Source organism: Trichophyton rubrum (genome assembly GCF_000151425.1).
Source record: "Trichophyton rubrum CBS 118892 genomic scaffold supercont2.9, whole genome shotgun sequence".
NCBI classification, from domain to species: Eukaryota; Fungi; Ascomycota; class Eurotiomycetes; order Onygenales; family Arthrodermataceae; genus Trichophyton; species Trichophyton rubrum.
Genome location: NW_003456420.1, coordinates 337,481 through 355,726, shown reverse-complemented (window position 1 = coordinate 355,726; position 18,246 = coordinate 337,481). Strand labels below are relative to the sequence as shown.

General features: G+C 48.7%; 8 protein-coding genes across 8 annotated transcripts; 6 read left to right on the top strand and 2 right to left on the bottom strand.

Moving 5' to 3' along the window:
- Positions 1–1,330: 1,330 nt before the first annotated feature.
- TERG_07111 (tRNA-dihydrouridine synthase 3) lies at positions 1,331–3,331 on the bottom strand (the record flags this gene model as incomplete). The annotated part of the gene is made up of 1 exon (XM_003232214.2): positions 1,331–3,331. The coding sequence occupies one exon, from the start codon at positions 3,329–3,331 to the stop codon at positions 1,331–1,333; it is 2,001 nt and encodes a 666-aa protein (XP_003232262.2).
- A 679-nt stretch (positions 3,332–4,010) lies between these two features.
- Positions 4,011–6,385, bottom strand: TERG_07110 (uncharacterized protein; the record flags this gene model as incomplete). Its single annotated transcript, XM_003232213.1, has 4 exons — positions 4,011–5,314; positions 5,371–5,808; positions 5,883–5,969; positions 6,046–6,385. 4 exons carry the CDS (start codon positions 6,383–6,385, stop codon positions 4,011–4,013), a joined length of 2,169 nt encoding a protein of 722 aa, XP_003232261.1.
- Positions 6,386–7,016: 631 nt separating this feature from the next.
- Positions 7,017–7,898, top strand: TERG_07109 (uncharacterized protein; the record flags this gene model as incomplete). Its single annotated transcript, XM_003232212.1, has 2 exons — positions 7,017–7,448; positions 7,539–7,898. The coding sequence occupies 2 exons, from the start codon at positions 7,017–7,019 to the stop codon at positions 7,896–7,898; spliced, it is 792 nt and encodes a 263-aa protein (XP_003232260.1).
- Positions 7,899–8,485: 587 nt separating this feature from the next.
- Positions 8,486–10,405, top strand: TERG_07108 (uncharacterized protein; the record flags this gene model as incomplete). The annotated part of the gene is made up of 1 exon (XM_003232211.1): positions 8,486–10,405. One exon carries the CDS (start codon positions 8,486–8,488, stop codon positions 10,403–10,405), a length of 1,920 nt encoding a protein of 639 aa, XP_003232259.1.
- Positions 10,406–10,792: 387 nt separating this feature from the next.
- TERG_07107 (uncharacterized protein) lies at positions 10,793–12,136 on the top strand (the record flags this gene model as incomplete). The annotated part of the gene is made up of 3 exons (XM_003232210.1): positions 10,793–11,190; positions 11,259–11,428; positions 11,505–12,136. 3 exons carry the CDS (start codon positions 10,793–10,795, stop codon positions 12,134–12,136), a joined length of 1,200 nt encoding a protein of 399 aa, XP_003232258.1.
- Positions 12,137–12,641: 505 nt separating this feature from the next.
- Positions 12,642–13,343, top strand: TERG_12513 (uncharacterized protein; the record flags this gene model as incomplete). Its single annotated transcript, XM_003232209.2, has 1 exon — positions 12,642–13,343. One exon carries the CDS (start codon positions 12,642–12,644, stop codon positions 13,341–13,343), a length of 702 nt encoding a protein of 233 aa, XP_003232257.2.
- A 310-nt stretch (positions 13,344–13,653) lies between these two features.
- Positions 13,654–14,040, top strand: TERG_12512 (uncharacterized protein; the record flags this gene model as incomplete). The annotated part of the gene is made up of 1 exon (XM_047751459.1): positions 13,654–14,040. One exon carries the CDS (start codon positions 13,654–13,656, stop codon positions 14,038–14,040), a length of 387 nt encoding a protein of 128 aa, XP_047607142.1.
- A 742-nt stretch (positions 14,041–14,782) lies between these two features.
- On the top strand, positions 14,783–16,585 carry TERG_07105 (uncharacterized protein; the record flags this gene model as incomplete). The annotated part of the gene is made up of 4 exons (XM_003232208.2): positions 14,783–14,800; positions 14,903–15,004; positions 15,348–16,477; positions 16,543–16,585. The coding sequence occupies 4 exons, from the start codon at positions 14,783–14,785 to the stop codon at positions 16,583–16,585; spliced, it is 1,293 nt and encodes a 430-aa protein (XP_003232256.2).
- Between the last annotated feature and the right edge of the window lie 1,661 nt (positions 16,586–18,246).

Here is an 18,246-nt window from a genome sequence, read left to right as displayed (position 1 = left end):
CAACTCAGCGGCCAATCCCTATTAATTCCGCGGACAACCAAGTATCGCCTAGAAGATATTGCACTGTGATAGGACTTTTGTTACATTGTTGGTCTGGCAACTGACATCGACTGAAGCTTGTGTATTCCATGCTCGGGGCTTGTAGATAGTTGATCTCTTCAATGAGCAGATCGAACATAATTTGCTAGAGGACCGTTGCCCTCAACAGAGTGGACCTGCGGCCTTCTAATGAACCCCCTCAATGATAAGATTCATATAGATTGGTAGGACAGCCAGAGATATCGGCCAGTGGTTTTGCAACAGCCATCATCAACCAGAATTGGAGTGGATAGGGTCAACAAGAAGCGAGGCAGCGCATAAGGGAGTGAGGTCCTGGTTATGGTGTCTCTGGTTGGAAGATTCATGACAAGCCATCCTATCTCGACACCATTGGGGCTTAGAGACAAAGTCGACGGCGGAACTGTCTAGCAAAGAACGCATGCCTTCCATATCTCGGATGGTGTCTCCGTTCTAAATATCCAGCCAGAAAGGGTCCTTGGGCGCCATGTGGATGTGGAAGGGGGGGGGGGGGGGGGCAGTCTTCCGGATGGGCATCCTCCCAAAAAAAAAGCCCTTGAATCATACTGCCTCCCCGGCCCAAACGAATATATTCCGGGATTTTGATATCAATGTGTCTAAAGAATCCCCTGGGAAACAAGGAGTTGCAGGGCATGGTTCTAGTGCTGGTCGAAGCAGCAACAAGCAGGGCAAGTAGTGAATTTCATGGACATGCAAAGTGATGCTGTATCCCCCGACAAGGGGACGGCAAACACATACCTGCAACCCAATAGGGAGAGGGAGGAAGGGAGGCAGTTTCCTGTGGTCAGAAATAAAAAAGGAAGAAAAAAGGATTTGAGAAGTTGGGGGAATTCAGGGGGTTTATATAGACGGCATCTACGGTCAGTGAATGTCAAGTCAAGCAGTGATTAATGGTCTGTCATTCAATGTCTATCAAGTTAGCCTGCCACCACAGTGACGTGGTCTCTTAATTTACTCAAGCCGGCTTCACCGTCAACATTCACCTGTACCTGTCCAGCGGGATCCAGCAGCAGTGACATATCTCGGCTGCCTGCAAGTAAGTGAATGGCCAGGGGCCACCGCCACTCTAACCCTCCGCAACATCGTAGCTGTTTGACTTGTGCTTGGGAGTAAATTTGAAGTCCTTGTCCGCTGGGCCAAGGAACATTTCACTGCATACAGGGAAGATGCATTAGTGACTACTCTTTCTTCAACGAAAAGAAAAAAACGGGTGCATGCAACGCATGGAATAGCGGTAAGGTGTTTTGGTCACTTACGAAATTTTGATCCAGTCAAGATAGTTGTCGCTTGAGAGCAGTGTCTCCAGATCATCACGGCCTCTCCATGCAGGGGGCCGGTCATTGATCTTGGGCGGAAGGTATTCCAGGATACCGACTGGAACATATCTGCAAGTAAAGCTCAGCCATTCCAGCAAGAATCGTCTTGTGGTTCCGATTCCGTGCTCGTCAGATCCCCATGCCTCAAGGCCGTGCTTCACGGAGCGCTCAATATACGCTAGTCGCTCAGAGGACGATTTGTCCAAGTATTGACCGGCTTGAATTTCTTCAAAGATCCAAGGCTTGATTAGCGCACCTCGTGCTACCATTACACTGTCAACGCCAGACTTGTCAATGGCAGTGTTGTAATCTGCATGTGAGTAGCAGTCTCCGTTTCCAATAAAGTATACTTTCCCTCCTGGCGGTAGAAGTCTTTCATCTGGCTCCCGGACGGTATCAGAGACCTCATCTCTCTTTGTATTAAGTCGTTTGACCAACGCTGAGCATTCGGATATATACTCCCAGTCGGCTTCACGCGTGTACCGCTGCTGACGGCTTCTTCCATGCAGAGTGAGTGCGCCGATACCCGCTGGCCCTTGTCCAAGTTCGTTGGACTCGTAACCACCGATAACCAGACGCTCCGCTAGCTTGAGCGCAGTGGGATAGTTGTCCTTTGTGCCCATGCGGATTTTGGCAGAGATGGGGACTTCCCCTGAAACTGCATTCATACCACGGAGGATCTTCTCCAGCTTAGACGGATGTTCCAGAAGTGCAGAGCCGGCTCCATCACGGTAAACGAGATCTATTGGACAACCACAGTTGAGATCAACGACACGGAGATGCGGACAGAGAGCGGTGAGGATCTCCGTAGCTTTCAATGCTTGCCATGGCCTGTTTCCTGCAATCTGGGCTCCAAATTTGAGATCGCGAGAGTGATCGTATCCCTTAACGACGGGTTGCTTGGGTGATATTGTTGGGGGTAAAATCTCAGATTCATGGGCCTTCATCAACGCCCATTCTCCCTTGGTGCCTTGCATCAACGGCAGGCTCATGGCCATTTCAGAGTATGTAAACTGGGCGCCTAGCTCAACACACAGCCTCCTAAATGGCAGGTTTCCCTGGGTCGTCAATGGTGCAAGGACAGGCGTCTCGGGTCCAAAGTAAAGTCTTCTCTTTTCTGACGGTAGAAAAGGCGGTTCTGTATATCGAGCTCTATTCTCTTCAGAGCTCTCTTTTGCCTTGGTCTCGCCATTGCCGTTTGTCTCTTCCTTACCGTTTGTTTCTTTACCGTCAGCTTCCTCCTCTTCGAAGTTTCGCCCGTGAAATCGCTCTTCCAGCTCCTTAGACGTCACCGTGATCCAATCATTGAACGCATCCGCCTTAGGTGTCAGGTACTTCTTCCTTGTCATCAACTGTTTATTCTCCGTTGATACCAGGTTCACAACTCCCAATTCTGTGGCATTAATCGAGGAGGTAGTCGCTGAAGATGATAGGGCCTTCTTTTTCTTCTCTTCATCTTCAACTAAAATCAGCTCTTTCCTTCCGTCCTCGTGTTCTCGCTCAGCCATATGCGACCCAACAAACCGACACCTCCAGCCTGCAGAGCATACACCGAAGGCATCCCAGACAGGACAAATTCCGCCAAAAGTTGTTAGATCCGCCTTTTTGTGCTCCTTCAGATACTTGCGTAGATTGTGCTCGAACTTGCAATTATCACCATACTGGCACGGTTTTGGCGAGAATTCTGGGTTATGTGTAATGGTTCCGCATAGACCCTTCTCATCATGCGATCTCTGAAAGCGACGGTTTGTATTTTTGCCCTTTTGCTTTTCGCGGCGTTTCTTGCCCTGTTTGCCCTCGCCGTCTCGGTCGTTGTACCCAGCTGCCTCAGCAGCGTCGTCATCTCGCCCTGAATTATTATTAGCTGGCGCATCGGATCCGTCTTTAGGGAATGTTATAATGTATCTACGAATGATTCCGGTTAGCACTGCTTTCATGAGGTAACGAAGCGGAGGGATATAAGTACTCTGCTTTTATTGGCGCCAGCCCCTTTCTTCGCTCTGAGCTATCTTTAGGCTTAAGAGAAGTAGTAGCTAGCGATTCATCGTCCAATTTCACTCTCTTCGATGGCGGTCCTTCAGTATCGTCGCGTGTTCCATCACTGGCGCTTTCGAGCGGTCGTCCCTTTGAAGCTTCCGGCTCTAGCGCACCAGAAGGCGCCGACTTTTGCACATCGGAGGACATCCTTAATTCAGATAGACGACATCAACCAGCGTCTAGGACGTTGGTTTGCGCTCGTTAAATAATTGAAGCGCAGTCGTGGGCGAAGATGTGGTTGCTTGGTCGATTTTTATACAAAACGAAGAGATTTATTTAACCTTTGCTTTCTGGGGGTCAAACCTTAAATATTCCGAGAACCGACGGCAGTCAAAAGCCATTAATTGCACTGTAAAAGTTTATCTATTCTATCTATATGCAAATACATGAATGAGTAGGTGAGGCGGGTTAAGATGCAAACAGTCAATAGTCTATTTTTGCTACCGTATATGCATATGAGAAGGAAAGAAGGATACGATATCCTCAATCCTGCTTTGAGGGTATCAAACCAGCGCGCAGATAAAAAAAAGGCAGCCGTCCCAAAACTCCGTCAAATGTCTAAGGTCATAAATAGTGGGTTCAGGAGATTTCCATGCCGTCCTCTTCGTCGATGTCAAGGTCGTCTTCCAGTCCTCCTGCAGCAACGGCCACTCGTGGTCTTCTTGGGCTCGTGGCGTCGTATCTTTCCGCGAGGATATCACGCAACTCAGCCTCATGCCCAGTCAGAATTCGAGCTTCGGTGTCGACAACCTCGCAGAGGTCGATCATACTCTGTTTGCTGAGCAAGCGGAACCCTTCGCTGCGAACGATTCTACCCCAGTTTGCAAGACAGAAGGAAGCAGCACGGCGCCTGAGCCAGTCTTCATCAGTGCGGCCAGCTCGTTCCCAGATAATAGCTGCAGTATCGACATCGAGTTCTCGGCTAAGGCGGTTCACGCAAAGAAGTCTAAGTTTTGGCATGTCATACATATTTGCCATCACTAGCATGCCTGCAACCTCGAGGACGCTGGGGCTGACTTCAGAATCCCCAGAGATACAATCTGTGTATAGATAGTAGAGAAATGCTCTGACGACACGGTAGGGCTCTGGTATGTGCATTCTGTTCGTGTGGTATTCTGCCATTTTCGCAGCATAAAGGCGTTGGAAGTGAGGCCATCGGGCATACAGTATGATGCGATGAACGTGTATCGGCGGAGATCTTGCAGCATCCTCTGGCAGAAATTCTGGCGCTCTTTCGTCCCCTTCAGATTGGCCGTACGAGAATTCAGCATCGTCCATATCTGCGGTAATAATGAAATCTGACCCACAACCAGACTCTGGGGGCTGGTCAAAGACCGAAGCAAGCCCAGCACCGAGGTTGCTCAGGGTATTTTGCCGCTCGGAGGCAAGGATGCGATTCTGCTCCGTAGCTTCCCGGCCCAATACCCCGTACTTTTCAAGATCGATAGTAAGTATGGCATCGAGTCGGTTATCTCCCCCAAGGTCCAAGTTTCCAGAGCTGGAGCCAAACAGCCAGGCTGTACTTCCGGCTTCATCAATGGTACAGTAATGCCAGCGGTTTTCAACCGGGAATATCTCCTGGCCACTTGCTAGTTTCTGCCAGCGTAGGGAGTCCATCTCCATGGTGGACAGGTTACATTCCCAGGGTTTGACTGTTTCGGAGGGTGTGACGAGATCGAGGAGTAGGCCCGATGAATAAACGTGGAAGTGCGTTCCAGACCGTAGAGCCGGTACATACGGTCCTGAGTGAAACTTGAGGGAAGATATGGCACCTGGTGCAGTCGGTTTACGACGAGAATTTGCTGATCGGATCTGGGTGTTAGCGGCATTGGGAGTGAAACTGTTCAACCGTCCAGTCGTTGGCGGAGTATTATTTGGAGAGTCTAAACTGATTAGTAGGTGGTTTCCATTATCTGGGATGAATTTGGCGTCATAATACCTTGCTCTGTCGAGGAGATTCTCTCGAGTGATGGGGTACCCTTGAGATCCAGCCACCACAGATCTGTGCATCGCTCCATATCCGCACCCAGTCCACCAAAAACCCAGAGACGACCACCCCATACCCATGCAGCATGGTCGAAGCGAGCCACAAACCTCCATGTGCGGGACCACGTCCATGTTTTGAGGTCGAGATAGCAGATATCGTCGAGTATAAGGTTTGATTCCCCTGTTACACCGCCGATCACAAACAGTTTATCTTCGTAGATGACGGATGCATGTCGAGCTCTTCCTCGTGGGGGTTTCCCTCGGATTTCGGGCGATGTCCAGGTTGCAGTTTTGATATCAAATACAATAACGTCGTTAAGGTGTTCAGGACGTTCATTCTCTCCTCCAAAAACGATAAGTTTGTCACCCTGGTAGAAAGACGCGGTATGTCCTGGGGAGAAACCACTAGTGTTAGCCACTTGAGACAGAGTAGAGATAAACGGCAAGAGTATCTGAAGGACTAACCCATGCGAACTCCAGGAATGTCCCCGAAGTTATCAACTAGAGCCCATCTCCGGGTAGTGAGATCTAATTTTAAGACGTGGTTGTAGACTAGAAATCAACAGACAGGGATGTTAGGAGCCAGGCGTGATTGTAAGCTATGATAGACCAATGGGATTAAACGAACCCTCATCCGTCTCCTGGTCGAAGCCTCCAAAGGCATAGATCTCATTATTTCCGCAGTACGTTATGGAAGCATTTACAAGACAGATTGGGACCTGTCCAACCGCAGTCTCCAGCTTAGGGCTGCTACCGTCACTGCTTCCGCGGCGACTCTTAGGCGGGCTAGTGGGCATGAGGTAGGTGGGTGTCGAAGTGCCGTTGAGGTGGTAGTTGGAAGAGTGTTGGTTGGGGGGACGATTCAAGCCAGGGGCAGTGTTGTTAGACAAACCACCAGCGTTGCTGTTCAACGAGAGGTGGGCTGGCTGCTGAGACCCAGCCCCATTTGGGGCCATGGAGAATGACATGCTGGGCGATATGGGGCTGTTTTAGCAGCTACTCTGGAATAATAGTCACGTAAAACTTTTAACGGACAACAGACTGGTCAGAACTCAGCCCACAGCATCAGACGTCGGATGTTGGCCGCTTCAAACAAGTTCAGGCCCTGCCGCTGTCTCTCAAGGTTGCATAGGGCAGAGGACGATGGGATGATATCACCAGAAGGAAAAAAGAAGAAAAAAAGTTAGAAAAGCGCGCGATTACTTAAGCGCGGCGGCAAAGGTAGATCACGTGTATTATTAGTCACCATTTAAGCCTTGCGGCACGACCGCGGCTCTATCATCTCCCTTCCCACGACATAGGTACTCTGTAGGTACCTGCACTTATACATCCTTATCTTGGTTTTTATTCGAATATACTAGTTGTAATTTTTTCCAATGGCGTGAGCCAGGATTTGGACTTTTGGAGCTTGGCTGTGAAGTTGAACTACCTGGAAGGCTACTTCTACCTGCGATCCCAGGATTGTGATCAGCCTGCTATCTCCGTTACAGCAAATGTTGGCAATTCAGTCCTGTTGGAATCGGCACTTTGCGGAGTCGGCCTTGGATTGATGAATCTATTACTCCATCCATTCTGTACTTCGAGAGAACCGCTGTCAAGATGTGGACTCCTGTAGAACTCCCATATTTCCGCGATACATATGGCTTACCCGCACCACTCCCTACTACAGATGAGATCATGGCGTCCATGACACTTCTTAAAGATCGCCTTGGACAGAAGATGTTACGAGTTGGCCAGCATTTTGTTGTCAAATATGGCCAGGACACAAGTGAAGTAGAGGGACACAATCTTCTGTTTGTTGAGCATAACTTGCACAACATTGTCTGCGCGCCACGGCTCTATGCCATGTATCGGGATGCGGATGATAGATTGTTCCTTATTATGAAGTTCCTCGAAGGAGAATATTTGGACGGACTTTGGAAAGCGCTCTCTGATGATGAGAAGTCGCATATTATGTCCAGGTTAAAGGACATGTTCGCGGGATGCACTCTCTACCTTCGCCTGGTTTCTACGGCAGCGTTGACAAAGGCTGTATGCCTCATCATTTTTTCTACCCACATCCCGCGGACCAGAGTATATCTGGGCCTTTTCTTCATGAAAACGAAGTGAACAACGCTATAGCCGGCAAACTCCGTAGCATTTATACCTACAACAAAAAAATACAGCTACAAGTCCGATTTCTACGAGCGCCACCTCTCTCGTGTACTCTCAGGCCACCGACCATTTTCGCACTCTGAGAACTATAGAAAGAATATCATGATTCACAAAACTAACAAACATACCCCAGAGAAGTGCGATTATATTGTTGCACTGGTGGACTGGGAATACGCAGGCTGGTATCCAAGTTACTGGGACTATGCGATTTCATTTACACATTTTCATTGGGACGACGATTGGCCAGAAAGATTCGAGAGCTTTTTAGAACCTTGGCCTGCTGAGGCAGCTCTGGTGAGAATGTTCTACCAGGAAATATTCTTTTAGATTTGGAAAAACAGGCTTGAAAGATCGAGATCAACATATGCAAAGTTATGAGGGTAACCAAGTAATATGTGGTTATTAAACATAAATGGTAGAACACCATTATATTGGTGGTTTGGAAGCTCATATCAAGGCGCCGGATTTAAGCCTAGCTCTATGCTCTCCCACCTGAACCAAACACGTGACATTCAGGGGCCATGCTTGGCGGATCCACTTATGCGGCGTGGAAAAACTTTAGTTACCGCTAGTCCGACAACGGTTAGTGTGGCTTGGCAGACGTTGCCCTGGAAACGGTGAAATGTAAATAAAAGAACTCCTGGAGCTCAACTTCATCTTCAATTCTTCTTCTTCTTCATCCTCGTCCTCATCCTCATTCACCCTTATTTCTCCCTTCGTATCTCTTTCAAGTCTTGTCGACGACTTATCTCCTTTACTCTGCATCTCTTTGCTATACGTACTTGCATTACTGGAGCAGAGTTACCCTTGCATCGGCCTATATAGATCGGCTCTATCAAAAAAAGCGACCTGAATTCTACCTCTTTCCCTACTTGCGTTCCCACCAACTGTATAACTTTTCACATCTACACGCAATGTCTACTGCTACTGTGTGCACCCCCATCAAGAGCCATCACGGCCTCTTCTCTACAAAGACCGCTGGCGGCCGCATCCCCCTCACTCCTTCACCCCGCGCCAGAAACGCCAGCTTCTCAGGAAATCTATCCAAGGATGATGCATCTCCCTTCACTCCACCTCGTCAAACGGGTGATGGTGCTCGATCAAGCTCCCAGTCCGTCTATGGCAATGGCAACCTTGCCTCCCACTTCGCCAAGTCAGTGACCAAAACTCGACAGGCTTCCAAGGGTAACTACCGGGACTCCCCAAAGTCCAATATTGCCCGCGTCAGACAAGAGCCACGCCACCTTGAGCCCGCGGTATCGGACTGGACTCTCACTGGAACTGGCCCAGCGCAGTCTCAGACGCCAAGCAAGAAGCGAGCATCAAAGAAGGAGTCGACTACCACCAGGTCTAGAGCGTCAAAGCCAACTAAGACTACCGTCCGTCTCCCCCACACTGTTGCTGACAGGTTCATTCCTAACCGCAGCACCAGCGAGGGTCTAGTCACTGCAGGCAGTGCAAAGTCCGACGGGGCTACCCAGAGACCCAAGACCAGCAGTGGTGAGGGCTCTACCGTTCTGGCAAATGCTGCCAGCGCCTTCGATATCAACGGCCACAGCCGTGACGACGATCTTGCTGAGGCGTTTGGAGAGCTTGGCATTAACGACAACGATAGCACCACCAGCAGCAGTGGCAGCAGCAGCTACTCACGTCCGGATCCGGAGGCTATTGCGTACAAGTCTTCTCTCGCTGATGCCTGTGGTGTCTCCTTGAAAACTCGCATCCTAGAGTTCAAGCCTGCTGCCCCTGAATCCTCTAAACCAATCGACCTTCGCTCGCAATACAACCGTCCACTCAAGCACTCAACTGCGCAAACTGCTCAATTCCGTCGACGAGTTCAGACTGCTCCTGACCGGGTTCTAGATGCCCCAGGACTGGTTGATGACTATTACCTCAACCTGCTGGACTGGAGCTCCGGCAACCAGGTAGCTATCGGTTTGGAGCGCAATGTGTACGTCTGGTCAGCAGATTCTGGTGGTGTAAGCAGTCTCCTTGAGTGCCCTTCAGACACATACGTGAGCAGTGTCAAGTGGAGTGGTGATGGAGCATATGTTGGTGTTGGTCTCGGAACTGGTGAAGTCCAGATCTGGGATGTCGAAGAAGGTACCAAGCTCCGAAGCATGTTTGGCCATGAAACCCGTGTCGGTGTTATGGGCTGGAGCAAACACACACTTTCCACTGGTGCTCGAAGCGGCCTCGTCTTCAACCACGACGTCCGCATCGCCCAGCACAAGACTGCTGAGCTCGTCTCTCACACCTCAGAAGTCTGTGGTCTCGAATGGCGATCTGACGGTGCCCAGTTGGCTACCGGTGGAAACGACAACCTCGTCTCAATCTGGGACTCTCGGTCTCTATCAGCTCCCAAGTTCACCAAGACCAACCACCGTGCTGCCGTCAAGGCCCTCAGCTGGTGCCCATGGCAACTGAATCTCCTTGCTACCGGCGGTGGCTCCTATGACCGTCACATCCACTTCTGGAACACCACCACCGGCGCCCGCACCAACAGCATCGACACCGGTTCCCAGGTCACCAGTCTCCGATGGAGCAACCACTACCGCGAGCTTGTCAGCTCCAGCGGCTTCCCAGACAACTCTCTGAGTATCTGGAGCTACCCATCTCTCGTCCGCAATGTCGAGATCCCAGCTCATGAGACCCGTGTCCTCCACAGCTGCCTCAGCCCCGACGGCCAAATGCTGGCCACCGCCGCTGCTGACGAGAGCTTGAAGTTCTGGAAGATCTTCGAGCGCAAGCCAGGCACCGCCGCCTCGGCCACCAGAGAGGCCGGTCTCAGCAGCAAGGGAAGCAAGATGGCAAAGCAGATGACCATCCGATAGACGAACAAAGTGTGTTCCGCTAACTAACTACTAACCCTCTTATGCACTCACGGTATTCAAAATGGCGTCGGTTCAATTCTTTACGGGCGATACCCTCTTCCGGCGTTTCAAACATGTCACTTGCATATATCGTGTGGCGCTGTCGTCTTAGGCATTTGCATGTTTCTGTCTTATTATTCTTAGTCTCTGTTGGGTCTTCATCTTCTTTCTTTTAACTATCGGCGTTGGTGTGGTTACGCATTTGAGTTTAAGTTTAGCCGCTAGCTATAACTAATAACATCCACATTTTCGATGAACATACAAACCTTCCTCTTTATGACGACACTGACTCTCAGAAAACGAATATAAACCACCACTGCATCCTCCTTGAGGATACACCGCGCTACCATGGTTCCATCTTCTTCGTCGCAGCGGTCGTCGCGTGAAGATACATTATCCATTACTATGTCTTCCGCAACACCAGCCACAGAGTTCTCAATACCAGCAGACGCGAACGATCGTCCAGCCCTTTGGACCCCAGACGACAGGCCCGGTCAAAAAGGCACGTTCGACCGCCACAGGAGAAAGCGTCGTCTAGCCAGTAGTATTCGCTTGAACGCGGCGGGTCTCCGAGACGTTCTTCTTTTCATGCATGAGAATCGCGTGGGGAACAACATCTCTTGGACAGACGAGTTTGTGTTCAAGTTTGTCCCGAAGACATTCGAAGGGGCCACTGTTACCAAAAGTGTAGCTGCAAGCGTGTTGAGAGATTCCATCGCTCCTTCGTGCTTCGCAATTTTTCCTTCGTAGGTGATATGCTTCTGTTAATTCTATGAATCATGAGCACTAATTAACGGGTTCCGGTTACTTATAGAGCTCATACAGAGTCTATTGGGCTCACTGGATCCCCAGAGCGCTTAGTCCATGAGATATATTGGGACGGAGCAGAACCTGTTGTTCCCCCAGAATTACGAGACTTGCCAATTCTAGTTTTGATTCAGCGGAAACCAAGCAATATACAACTCGAGAGCGTGCAAGCAGACTGTATGATCATAGTCCCTGAACATTTTTCTCTAAATCTCAATGAGATTTTTTTCATATGGAACCATTGGGTTCATAGGGGTGCTTGAAAATCTTGGCCCGCGGAGGCTCGTGATAGCCACCGCTGGACATGTCGTGGATGATGCCCCTTGTATAAAAGTCGAAGATTCTGAGAGTGCCAACACTTACATGTTGCAGATCGTTCGTCAGTTTGAACGAATAGCAGGGACACCACAGTTTAGACGCGGGAAACCTTACAACCCTCGACCGCACACATTGTGTCTCCTTGACACTACTGAAGTACCCCCCGATGCCTTACAATTGAGATTCGAAAATATCAATTGTAATTATTTTAATCCCGACCCTGACGTTACAGACGATCCGGAATTGGTCGCCCGAGATCCCAAGCTAGGCGATATAACAGCACTTCAAGAATATGTTCGGATAAACCCCTTCCAGGTTTATAAATATGGCGCAGCAACCTCATATACCGAGGGTACGCTTTTCCAAGTCAGTCGTGATAATACAGAAGATTATCTCTACAGTCTCTATGTTAAGTGGGAGTCTCTTGCGCAACCCTTCGCAGAAGGCGGTGATTCTGGAAGTTTGGTTTTTGCACGGGGAGAGGGGAAAATCATCCCCTTGGGCATACACTGCGGTTCTGAAGATGGTATCAGCATTTCTTTATCTTTGTATTCATATTGCGAATAAATTTCGTTGTCATTGGATGCTGATTTGTTTTTCGGGAGTTCTAACGATTTGCCCTGATTTTATACCAGTGGCTGGTTGTTATGCTTTTTCCCCACTAGCTAGATATAGAGAATCATGGGTCAATGTCCCAACTATCAGGCACTCACAACTAGTAGTGATCCATCATTGTGGCACGTATAAGACTTCTATAAGTAGTTTTCAATTATACTTCGTGTTTTGCACTTTTAGAGGCGTGGCTAGCTTACCATTCCACTACGCAATATAGGTTGCCACAACAAATTAATTATCAGGTCCTCTTGGCTTTATGGGCCACCCGAGAAGAGAGATATCTTTGTACCATTTGGTCGTCTTCAAATATCTATCTAGTCGTTAGATATGTACCCAGTATCACCATCAATATTATCTTCCGCCCCGGTACATATCAATACCTCAACGGAATCCTGGGGTTGGAACTGGATGCACCTCTATCGCTTCGGCTACTTTATGCACTCCGATAATCATTACAATGCCTGAAATTAAAGAATATTTGCCCTCGAAGTATGAACCTCTACTGTCGGATGCTAACTGGGCCAAACTAGCCAAGTCAAAGAGAAATCTCCATCGAGCATTATCAGTGCCTCATCCATCAGATATTGAAGACTTCTTAATATCTAAAACCGATAATTTGGTTATAGAAAGTGATTATATCGAACACTGCAAGTCTGCAATACGTGCGCTATACCGGTTCAGACATCTGTCCAGCCTCGAATATAAGTCTCATATCCGTGAACTTAGCATGCAGTCTGCTCTGATGGTCTCAGAATTGAGAGCCATAGGTCGACAGAAGCGTATCATTACGCAGGACATGCAAGAAGTTTTACTGAGAAATAAAGACATTAATGCTGCCTACATGAATGCAATCGTTGGTAAAGCTGCCATCGCTCCTGGAAAGGAGCTCAATAGAAAGTATATGTCTAAGCAGCTCCGGAGGTTAGCTGACGATTTCTATGCCGGGAAAAGAGTCACTGCTCTGGAGACTCAGGGATATTGCCATGCATTGGGCTGGACAATGTATGATGAAGTCACAGCTACCCATTTAGTACCAGAAGGATTAGATGCCAACGCAATTGCATGTCTTTTTGGGACAACAAACGTCAATATAGACGAGCCACGAAATAGTGAGTTGTCCAATGAGTGTATGCAACCCCATGCGCACGTTGAAGGCTAACAGGTAGATATTTAGCACTCCTTCTGCATAAAAATGTCAGCAAAGCACTGAATACTGGGTTTATCGTGATTGTCCCCGATTCAGCACCAGGCGAAGAAGTCAAGTGGAAATTGATCGTGACAGATACGGATTTTCTTGACGAAACCGTCTCTCCGGGGGTTACTTGGAACGTAAGTTCTGGCCGTATCTTCCGCGCACAGCTAGGGAGAGGCGCTGATTCATGAGGTCTTCCCAGGCGCTTCATGGGCGGGAGATTAAGTTTCTGAACGACAACCGTCCAGCCAAGCGGTATCTCTATTTTAGATTTATCATGACATATCTCATGATCAAGCGGCACGGGCAGCTAAATTGGATTCGAGAAGTAGAAGCAGTCAGACATCCTTGGAGCATCCCTGGGGGATATCTCGATCGCAGTATGCTGCCCAGTCTTGCCCGGAACGTCTCTGGCTCCATTCTTCCAAAACGCTTTTACTATGGGATGACCTTCGAGGCAAGTTTTAGACTATTATCACATTGGGGTGAAACTCATGAGGACCTCGAAATTTGCTTAGCGGACAGTATCTTGATGACTCCAGATTACCGTGATCCAGAGACGGTCTACTGTGGCAGTGACAATGGTATCGACGGACATGATGACCGTGATGGAGATACTGGTAGTGATAAGGACAGCGATGAATCCTTCACCCTGATCTCATAGGCATACTATCACTAGATATTAGTTTAATAGCCATTCCATGCGCAACTCACCCCCCTTTTCTAGCAGCTTCCAGGCGTAGCTATGGAGTAACTGTAACTAGCTGTTCACGGCCCCTTCACCTTCAAGCAAGCTGCATCAGCACTCTTTCTCTCTCGATTCATACCACTCACAGACGTTATAACCGCCATTCACAATGCAGCCATCAGCGTGTCGCTGGTCAAGCTCATCGTTGCATTTTACACCGAGCTAAACAACAGCGGAGTGAGGTTGTGCACTCAGAGATGGATTGGTGGTGATAGAATTCTTCTATAAAGTTGATTTTCCTTTCTTTACCAACAAACCGCCCCAGGAGCCCGAGATCGAGGTCAAATCGCCGACCACACGCTAGAAATACAAGATAAACAGTTACAATCCTCTCTCACACCAGTTTGTATACAAACAGCTTGCTACAGACGGCGCGGAAGTGCCGGTCACCGTTGAGTGGGAGGTGATTTCGGCGTGGCGGCTCGTTGCCTGCAATACAGCCTAGTTGGAACAGGACAAGCAACGAGAATAACAACGGCCGCTCACTTCTACAAGTCTCTACAATCACAGCTCGCTTGCTCAAGGCAGCGCGCCTCATCCTCGCCTCACTTTTAACTGTCCTCCTCGCCGGTAGCGCCAACATCCTAGACGCCAGACAGTAACCTTCTCCTTATCATCCTTGCCGCCTGTCAATTTTCTACCAAACGTTTCTCGCAAGATGTCGAACCAGCTTGTGGTGAGTAACTGCGACTGACTGTCAGTCGACAGGCTGGTCGTTCAGTCGGCGAAACGGCCGGGTCGTGTGTGAACAGTTGCTCACTCTGTTCCGTCCATCTAGGGCATGGTCTTTGACCGAGTGATCCAGGAAGTATGCGATTCTTCACAGATCGACTTCGAGGAAAGCGGTGTCGATCAGCACACTCTTGAGGAGCTAAGAAAGGTCGGTATTTTCTGTCTCTTTCGTCTGGCTTCCCACAGCCCTTGTCCGGGACTCTTCGTGGGCGCGGAAAAGCCGGCCTCGTTCCCTTGCGCGACCTGACGTTGGGGAGGCGAAGGCGGGCGGCCGCGCTGTTTTTAAAGCGCCCTGTTGCCGCCTTTTTGCCTTTTCGGGGCGTTCCTTCCGCCGCTTTTATCCTGTCCATCTTGCCGCTTTAGCTGGTGACTAATGTTATTAGTCAGCATATCTAAGTCTCAAGTTCTTGGATATGAGAGAGCAGAAGCGGAAGCAGACGAGAAGAGAAGAAGGCGACAGTTGATGATATGTTATGCTGACTGATGTATAGGGCTGGCAGTCGAAGTTGTCATCCCTTGGGGTTGCACATTTTCCGTGGGATCCTGCACCCCAGCCGCCTGTATCGCAGCCCCAGGCTCCACAGCAGCAGTCCCCTATACCTCCACCCACTACTATCCCTTCAAATGATGCCCGAATGAACCCCCAACCCCAACTCCATCCACAACAGCAGCAACAACAGCAGCAACAGCAGCAGCAGCAACAACAACAACAACAGAGTCATATACCCCAGCATGCTGGTCTACAGTCTGCTAATGACCATGCATCCGGCGATACTTTTGTTAAAGCCGAAGGAGGCTTCTCTCCTCCACCCCCAGGGCCCCCAGCTGGCACAATTCTAGCTCAGCAGCGGGCTGCCAACGCATTGCACCAGAAGTATGGCAATGCCGCAGCCAATCAGGTTCAGCACCTGCAGTCACACTCTCAGGCTGCCTTATCCCTTCCCGGCGGGCAACCGCGTTACAATCCTCCACCCATGAGCACTTCGAAACCTCAAGACTTTAGGCCACCTCAGGCACAGGCCCAGATTCAGCCTCAAAGTCAAGCGCCGGGCCAACAACAGACCCAACCCCAAAGACTACCCCAAACAGGTATTCAGAACTCACAGACGGATGGCGCAAGCGATGACTTGTCAGATTGGAAAGCAGAAGTTCAATGGCGGAGAGAAGCAGCAGCCAAAAACGGTCCCGAAAATGACCGCCGTCTTAGAGATTTGGTCGAGTCTCGGAACCTTCAACTGGAAGGCGGCGGCCTTCTGGCTCCCTTGCATGAACGATACCCCCACGCTAATGGAAAGAAACGCAAAATCGTCAAGTTCGATGACCTAGACAGCTTGTCAAACCAGACGGGAGCGTCTTCCGTAGTACCAACGTCTAATACAACAACTGAAGCTCCATCACACCCTCAGTTCGATGGACCGGACGACTATCCAGTCAAAAAGGACGATGACGAAGATGCTATCAACTCCGATCTCGATGACCCTGATGACTTACTAGATGAAGATCAAGGTGAGGACGATGCAGTTGGCCAGGTAATGCTCTGCACATACGACAAAGTCCAGCGTGTCAAAAGCAAATGGAAGTGTGTTTTGAAAGACGGCATATTAACTTCCGATGGCAAAGAGTGCGTTTCTTCTTCCGCTTCCTTCCGAACATTCCAATATATCTTTTCTCTAACCTCTCGAGCAGATACGTATTTCACAAAGGAACGGGAGAATTCGAATGGTATTAATCTCCATCCGAGCAGTCGCCCGAAGAATAGATTGGGGTTGCCGACAGTGCCTCGTTGTCTTACTTTCGGCGGCGAGAGAACGGTTCCTTTTTTATCCTTTTCCCCATTCTGTATCCATACTTTGTTACTTGTCTCTCTTTCCATCCGCGGCACAGTGTCTAGAAAAGGACCACCTCCTTGGCCACGACTTTACCTGTTAAGGGGCTTTCTAGTTTTCTGCATACCCATGTACCCATAAATTGAGAAAAAGGAATATGACATGATGACGTTCAAATGTACAGTTTACCTTTGAGTCAATTATGCAAATGACGCCGGTGTTTGGCTTCGGTCTATGCTTTTCTATCTTCCCTTATGAACTCCACAGTTAAACAAGTAGTAACAAGGAATTTCTTCTGGCTAAGATTGATAAAGGCTGCACTTTTACTTTGACATCATACGGAAACAACTAGACAGCTCTCAAGATATAGCAAGTTTAGCAGAGTTACTGAGTAGCGAACCATAAAGAATGTAAGGGAGTGGAGGACCATCAAGGCCGCGTTTAACTATTGGCTGGACAACGAAGTAGCAGGCCAAATACAACGAGACTACGGAAGAGTAATCAAACACACGGAGGCACACGTAGATAAAAAATAGGCGTATAATGAAGAGCATGCAAACGAAGCACACCTAGAGATCTATTTTAGAGTATAAAGGGACAATGAAATACACAAACACACTGACAAGCAGCAATTAGCAATAACCACCCTTATGAAACCCCAATACATGATGATTTTTTTTTTCCATGCCCTTCCTTCGTGTCCTCTTTACCTTGACCCCCTTACTAGCAAGCATAAGGGGCAAGGAGATGATTTGACAAACCAAAAAAAATCAGCAAGATCCAGCAATTGAATTAAACAAAGATGTAAAGCCAAAAAAAAGGGGGGAGGGGAGAAGTAGAAAGTAAAAGGAAAACAAAGCAACACAACGCAGCACAGGTATGAAATCAAACAAGATGCCGAGGATGGTTTGAACTGGCTGGCTGAAGACTGGCTGGCTTCGCTATGGGTATTTCGGTGTATGGTATATGTATGGGTATAGCAGGAACCCAGGCAGGGTCCAGGGTTTATGGCATGCCTCCAAAGCTCGAATTAACAAGGACAATATTGAAAAAGAAGTATATGCAGGAACGAAAAGGAAAAAAGGAGGAGAGTGGAGGAAATGATGCCGTGTGGGGTGAGGATTGGTAGGAGAGGCCGTTTTGAATCATTCAAGGCACGTAAAATGGTTGGAAAGGAGGATGAGAGAGGAAAGGCATCACAGGGGGTGGTATGTACAACAAATAAAGGGAACGTATTTGGTTTTGACGGGATAAGTCAATATCAATCGCCAAAAGGAGATGGGTAGAAACCATGAATCAGACATGAGGGAAAGGGGGGATATCCAAATGACCGCAAATCAGGATCCAATCAATCAATCAATCAGACAGGGAGATAACAAAAGGGAGGAGATCCAGAGACAATAGGAAAAAGGGGGGGAAAGCAAAGAAAACTAAGAACTCGACACAAAAATGAGGAATGGATCAAAAAGAGCAAGACAAGTTCGAAAGAAGCAAACAGAAAAACTCAACAAGGCTTTTCCCGGCCAATTTCAACAGTAATAATAAATGATTTCCTTCCCGTGTA